Here is a 6723-nt window from a genome sequence, read left to right as displayed (position 1 = left end):
AGGAGGAGGAGGAGCGCGGGCGGGGCGGGGGCCGCCGGGCGGGGGAATATACAAAGTGAAGCCACATTGCCAAACTTGCAGCAGCGATTGCAGCAGTTGCTGCCGCTGCGCCGCGCTGCGCGGGCCGAGGGCTCCTGCAGCTGCTCGCGCGGAGCTGGAGGCGGAGGAGAACGGCGAGGACCGAGACTGACACTTCTGCTCCCCGCCGCCCGCCACTTACGCGGGGCCCCCCAACCCAGCCTCAGAGCTGCGCGTTAAAAAAAAAAAAAAAAAAAAAGCAGCCCTTAGCCCCCTCCTCCCCTTTCCTGCTTCTGCGAGAACATCCCCCCTCCCTCCTGCTCCGCCAGCCGAGGCGCCCCTTCCTTGGAAGCCGAGCGGCTTCGCTCGCATTTCGCCGCCGTCGCCTCTCGCAATATTGCAATATAGGGGAAAAGCAGGTAAGGGGACGGCTGGGGAGCCGCGGGCAGGGAGGGGACGGGCGGGAGAAAGAGGAGAGGGCCGATTTGGGCCGGGGCTGTTTTCTTTGGCTTCCTTCCCTTGACCGTCCCAAATTGCAAGTAAACAATACGTCGGCTTAGATAATGCGCGAGTCTGAAACTACCGAGGTCGGCCTGCGAGCTAGCACGGAGGACAGCCCCGGGCCGCCAGCTTTGTAGCGGTTCCTGCTTACAAAAGGGTTCTTCTTGGAGATGGGGCTGTTGGAGACCTTGCGGGGGGGGTATATTTTCAGTTAGGAAGGGAAAGCCTGGAGGTGCTATAAGGGTTTAAGTCTGAGAAGTAGTGCGGGGAAAATAGTCACGACCCTCCACTCCACTCCCCCCCCCCCCCCCCGCAACACTATTTTTGAAACAGTGGCAGAAAGGATCTAAGTGAGCAAGATTGGGTATTGCTGGTTCTTTTAAAAAATTCCTCTTGGCTTATAAGTCTTTTGTTCCAATCCAGAAGAAATCCGGTGAATCACCTAATTAAAATCAAGACATGAATTAAGCATCCATTTTTGTACTACAAATTGCCAGCGCTACGTCTGTCCCTCCCTTGGTCTCCATTAAAAAACACCAGAGACGTTGTTAAAGGGGGGCAGATTTTGCCTCTAGCTGCCAGTTCTGCTTTCTATTTCACTGACTATCCCAGGACCTAAATTGCTTGGCTATGTAATTACTAGAGTATAAGCCTATTTAACTTAAAAGCTTTCTTTCTTTTTTTTCCCTAACTCTAAATGAAACTTGATGAGGGCCCGTCCTTAGTTATCAGGGGAGTCAGTTTCTGGTCAGTCCTCTTGATTCATCTCTTTTAGATTTAATCAGCATTAAGGTATTGCTTGTCCTTAAGAGCTTTAGCTAATGGGGTTACTGGATGCTTTTCTCAGTGTAGTGTTTCCTTTAAAAAAAAATACATATATATTTACCTCTCACCAAAGATGGGGGCGGGGAAGAGCTTGGAATCTCCTCCCTCCCTCTCCTCTTTTAAAAAGGAATTTGGAGCGATTAAAACGGGGGGGGGGGGGGTGTTTAAAGACCTAGGGCAGGAAATGCAGATTCATTTGGGTTAGGGCAAATTGTAACAAAAAGCAATTCCTCGAGTAAATGCATCAGATAAATCAATTTACATAAAGGTATGATGCATTCGGATAAATGCAATGCTAATGGGTTTTAGAGTGGTCCTGTTTCCAAAGTCTAAGGGTTTTGTTACAGCTTAATTGGTGCAGTTCTTATTCTGGTTTATTGTGCGGTCACTGGACACACGTTCCGGGACTCTTTCGGAGGAAATGTGTTTAAAATCGGCCTATTTAAGGAACCCGAGTCCTTGTTTCGTTCCCTTCCCCATATATATATATATATATATTTTTTTTTTTTTCTTTTTCCTCCTGCAGTAGCCAAGTTGGGCTGGGGACAGGCAAAGTTCGCCGTCTCCCTTCTGAGGTATCAGCTGAATGTCTTGAGCAGATAGCCGGGAGCCTCGAGGGGAGCCCACACTCTCGGCTTACAGAGGACAAAGACAAAACAAGCTGCTTAATTGGCAGTAAATAACTTGATCTTTTTATAGAATAAGTGACTGGAGGAACACGAGGACTTTATTGGACTCAGGATTGGAGGCAACAAATTAATCGGTTTAGGCTAAGCTTTATAAATTGATTCCTATATTATACCCCAGTTGCTTCTCTCGTGACATTCATTAGAAAGAGTGGGGAATTTTTAAAAGCAGTTTTTGGTGACAGCAGGACTGGCTCGGAGATAACTTGTGCATCCTTTAACAGTTCCTTCTCGCACATTATCTGTAACGTACCCCCGGCTCCCCCCGCCCCTTTGGAGGAACAAAGCTTTATCATTTAAATTGCTGATCAAGGGCAGATTAGTGAGACCAAAGTGGAGAGTGTTTGTATAGGAAGTTAACAGGCATCCTAAAGTTCAATGATCTATTATTCTTGCCTGTGTCCTGAAAACCCAGAGAAAACACTGATTGATCTTCAAAATGAAATGAGATTTGGAACAATAATGGGAGATGGCGGTCACCACAATGGCATGTGAAAGGTGCTGTTTAAAATACGAAAAACCAGTTTCGCAACTTTACACACCGCCCCCCCCTCCCCCCCCGCCCCAACACACACACCGTCTCCCCGCCTTCCCTCCCACCATCTCGGGCTCCATCTCCCCTCTGCTGGTGCCTCCCTCCTTCCCTTTCAGAAAGCCGAACTATTTCCAACTTGTGAACTGCAGCTGCACTTCCCGGGGCAGAGCTCGGGAGGGAACGTGGCTCCGGCGGGGGCCGCCGCCTCCCCACTCCTCTCGGCCAGCGCTCGGGGCTCGGCGGGGCCCGGGGAGGGGCCGGGCGCGGCGGTGGGTGGGTTTGACCCTCATTTGCTGGAGGCGGGCGGCGGAGGAGGGGAGGAGGGGGCGGTGGGCGGAGGCGGGGGCCGGGAGGAGGCGCCGCGAGGGGTGGAGCGCGCCGCGGAGCCTGGCTCGGAGTTTTGACAGTACCCAAGCTGAAATTGTCAGCGGCGGCGAGCGCTGGAAAGTTGAGAGGAGCTCGTGGCCCCAGAACAAAGCTTGAGAAAAGTAAACAGGCGGCTGCTGCCGGCAAGCCTCCCTCCTTCCCTCTCCCCGTCATCCTCCTTCCCGCCCTTGCTCTGCTGCTTCCCTCCAGCAGCTCTGGGGGGGAACGGGTTCGCTCTCTAGCGCGGAGATTACTAACTTTTGCATCGCCCCTGTTTTGTCTCTCTCTCCCTGTCCGCTTCCCGCCCTCTGCAGACCATGGTGAATCCGGGCAGCAGCTCCCAGCCGCCCCCGGTGACGGCCGGCTCCCTCTCCTGGAAGCGGTGCGCAGGCTGCGGGGGCAAGATTGCGGACCGCTTTCTGCTCTATGCCATGGACAGCTACTGGCATAGCCGGTGCCTCAAGTGCTCCTGCTGCCAGGCGCAGCTGGGCGACATCGGCACGTCCTGTTACACCAAGAGCGGCATGATTCTTTGCAGAAATGACTACATTAGGTAAGACTTGGCTGCCTTTTCCCCAACATTGGCGAGCAGAGCAGTAGCAAGGCTAAAGATTACCAAAGACTTTAAGGAAAGGAACAGGGCACCTCTGAGAATACACCCCAAAAAGCTGGCTGGCTGAAATTTAAGGGGTTAAAGAAGCATGTGTTAGTCTTCCAATTTTTAATGGCAGATTAATGGCGAAGGCCACACTAACTGAAAACTGCACATCTGGTGGAACTGGGTCGCTAGGTGTGCCGAGGTTGCACTCTAAAGACCAGGGTTTCAAGTGGTCAGCCCCAGTTGGACCCTCCACTAAAAATAAACATTTCTAGTGGGAGTTAAGCTGCTTTCTTAAAGCAAGGTAGGGGCCCACATAGGAACTCGGAGACAAAAGATTGACTTAAAATTTTAAGTGTGGTTAGTGAGCAATGATTTGCGGATGGTGATGGCTGATTATGATACTTACATAAGCACCTTAAACTTTGAGTAGAAAACTGACTCATTCTTTGTGCCCCTTGTGAAAACTGCTGGTTACCTATCAGTTTAAAGACTTGTCATTTTTCTTGTAGCAAAGAAACCCAAACAAGAAAAAAAAAAAACCAAACTTAATAGTAATGTTTCTCTTTTTATACTGTTACTTGGAGGCTTGAAACACTCAGTATTAGTGTGTGGTTTGTGATGTAAAATTTTGCAGTGCTTTCAATTGAGGAATGTTCAGATTTTGGGTTTTTTGTTATTTGTATCGCTGCTCTTGATCCCCAAAAGAGATTTAGGAAAAGAGGCTATAGAATTATACTAATCTTGCATTTTAAAGCAGTGTATACGAACATTCATATGCCCATGTAAGCAGCATTTTCCAACAAGTTTCAGTGCAATTAATGGAAAGAATTCAGGAGGTCAGGTGCCTATAGGATCTTTTCAGGTGAACTCAAGCTACTTAAACTCATTAATTTGAAAGGAGGCATTTGAAGGATTACACATTTAATTTGAGTAAATGGTTTGATAGACTGATGCACATGAATGCTTCTAGGAGGTGTTCTGTTTCAACATCCAGTAATTAAAAAAAAAAAAAAAACCCACGCCCACACAGTTGATATTAGAATACCGCTCACTTTTAAAAACTGCGTTCTATTTAAATTTCTGCTCTAAAACCATTTTCTTTATAGAGATTAGAACATTTTTGCTCTTTCTTCAATGTGGGTTAATCAATAGATGAGGTTATTTTTTTGAAGTTTGGCTCTATTGTGATTCCCTCACTCTGGGTCTAAAACTGCAAAAGACCCCAGTGCAATTCGGAGCTGAGTAGTATGGCTATGTTTATCACAGCGATATCATTAGTGTAAAATGATGGAATAAGGTGACATTTGGTTTTCCAGTAATGCAGTACTGGCCTCCTCAATCAGCCAAGTTAAAAAAAAATTATATATAGATACAGGAAGGGAGAGGGCTTTTATTTTTAAATTAAGAAGGCAGCATTAATTTCACAAAGTGTTCTTTTAGAAGTAAGTGTTGGAAAACCAGCAGGAGCATGGGTGTAATGCTTTCTTATCCTCCTTCCAAGCAATGCCATGAGCTTTGACAGTATTGTAATTAAATAGAGAGCAAAACTGTGGTAAGGAGGGTGGCTTAAAGGGGAAAAATTGACAGTGCTGTTCAGAAGCAGTGAATGGTACAGATTCATCTCCTCTCCATGTGCCTTCAGAAAACCTTCTGATTACCACTAAATAAAAAGAAGATGGGTCCACTTGCATTCCCTCGGGACAAGTTTAGGCAAGTGGCTTCCTGGGAATCACTTCCATTTCTTCCCTTGTTCTTGGGAACAAATATCGAATGTCCATTTGGTGTTTTTCTCGTGGCTTAATGGAGAAGCAGAGGATGTGTGCCCAACCCCAAGCTTTAATTAATTGGGTCCATAGTCTCCTTTCCTTTCTTTTTTCCTTACTGAAAACTGGAACCATTGCTGGTGAACTAGAGGATACCCTGAGAACCTTAGATTTGTCCTGGAGAGATGTGTTCTAGCTCAGTAACAAATTGATCCTTTCCTCACACTGCTCAGAGCTCAGCAGCAGCATCCTCCCCATGCCCCCCACCCCCCGTTTTTAAGGGATCTCCTAAGATTTTCTTCAGTGTTCCTTCCTTCTGCCCACCAAGATGCCAAAAGGGTGGGAAGGTGGGGAGGCGCGTGTTCCTTTCCTTCTCAGCTGCTCCTTCCCCAGCCTCCCCTCTGTCCACTTGTTGAAGGCGCTTTCAATTCTGCAGTGACGGCCGCTGAGGAGCAGGACTAATCCGCTCTCCGGCCACCAGGTGAAGGGGACTCTTTGGCTCTATGGCCCCAGCTGGGACCACAGAGCGATTTATTAAGGGGCTTTTAAACTGTCTGACTTTGAGGCTGTGGGTTTTTTGTTTTTTTTTTTTTTAAACAACCAAGATCTGGCTAAAAAGCTTCGGGAGAGCTGGGAGAGGCCCGGGGAGGAGGGGGTTGGGGGGAGGGTGCCGCTTTTCCCTCATCCCTTACCCATGCGCGACCAAGTGTCGATTGGGCAGAACTGAACTTCTGCTCTTCTCCCTCCCAAGATTTCAGATAAAGCCTTGCTGCAGCGAATCCGCACAATTAAAAGCTTTAATTAGTGGCTCCTCCATTTTCTTAGTTCTGATGGGCTTTATCTAATGAGATCTGGTCTCTGGCTTAGATCTGCTCCGAATGACGTGTCCGCAATGAATGAGAGCTGCGTCGCAAACAAAACATTTAATTAACAAAATTGGCCTCTAAGAGAGAGAGGGAAAGACGAGGAGGGGTTGAAGGGAGAGGAAGGGGAGGGTGGGTCTTAAAGGGGCCAACGCCGGCCAGGCCCGGCCACCTTGCCAAATTACAAAAGTAGGTGAACCTTAGCAGCGCCCCCCACCCCCACGACCCCCCAGTTCCGGAACCCCCAGCTCAATCCCAGCGCCACCAAGTAGCTTCAGAAACTGATTCTCTTTCTTCGAGTCCTCCTTTCTCTACCACCACCTCCGGCCCGAAGGCTGGCGCGGAAGGTGCAGCGAGAGGAGGAAGTTCGGGGAGATCGACGGGTGGGGCTTCAGGTCCGGTGAGGCGAGGAAACGCGCCGGAAGCCCGGCTGGCGGTTCTCTGCGTGCCGGGTCTCGTCCGCTCGCTCGCTCGACCGGGCGGGGGCCAGGCTAGGCGCCGGTGGCGCCCAAGGCCGCAGTGGAGGCGCCCGGCCGCCGGCCGGCCGGTACCTCGGGCCCGCGAG

At 49.4% G+C, this 6723-nt stretch overlaps 1 protein-coding gene across 3 annotated transcripts in view; it reads left to right on the top strand.

The window, feature by feature from the left end:
- The first annotated feature begins 249 nt into the window (after positions 1-249).
- Positions 250-6723, top strand: part of LMO4 (LIM domain only 4) — a 16611-nt gene continuing 10137 nt past the window's right edge. The window contains exons 1-2 of one of the 3 annotated variants that reach the window (XM_043460753.1): positions 250-437; positions 3246-3484. In XM_043460753.1, the coding sequence (XP_043316688.1) occupies positions 3249-3484 (236 nt within the window). In that variant the 5' untranslated portion in view covers positions 250-437; positions 3246-3248. Of the gene's footprint in view, positions 438-2780; positions 2839-2898; positions 3054-3245; positions 3485-6723 lie in introns of those variants that run through there. The other 2 variants (XM_043460752.1, XM_043460754.1) reach the window with 2 other exon arrangements.

The sequence above is a fragment of the Cervus canadensis genome, chromosome 2, assembly GCF_019320065.1.
Source record: "Cervus canadensis isolate Bull #8, Minnesota chromosome 2, ASM1932006v1, whole genome shotgun sequence".
Lineage (NCBI taxonomy): Eukaryota > Metazoa > Chordata > Mammalia > Artiodactyla > Cervidae > Cervus > Cervus canadensis.
Note: the sequence above shows the minus strand (reverse complement) of the source record. Positions and strands in the feature narration are given on the sequence as shown.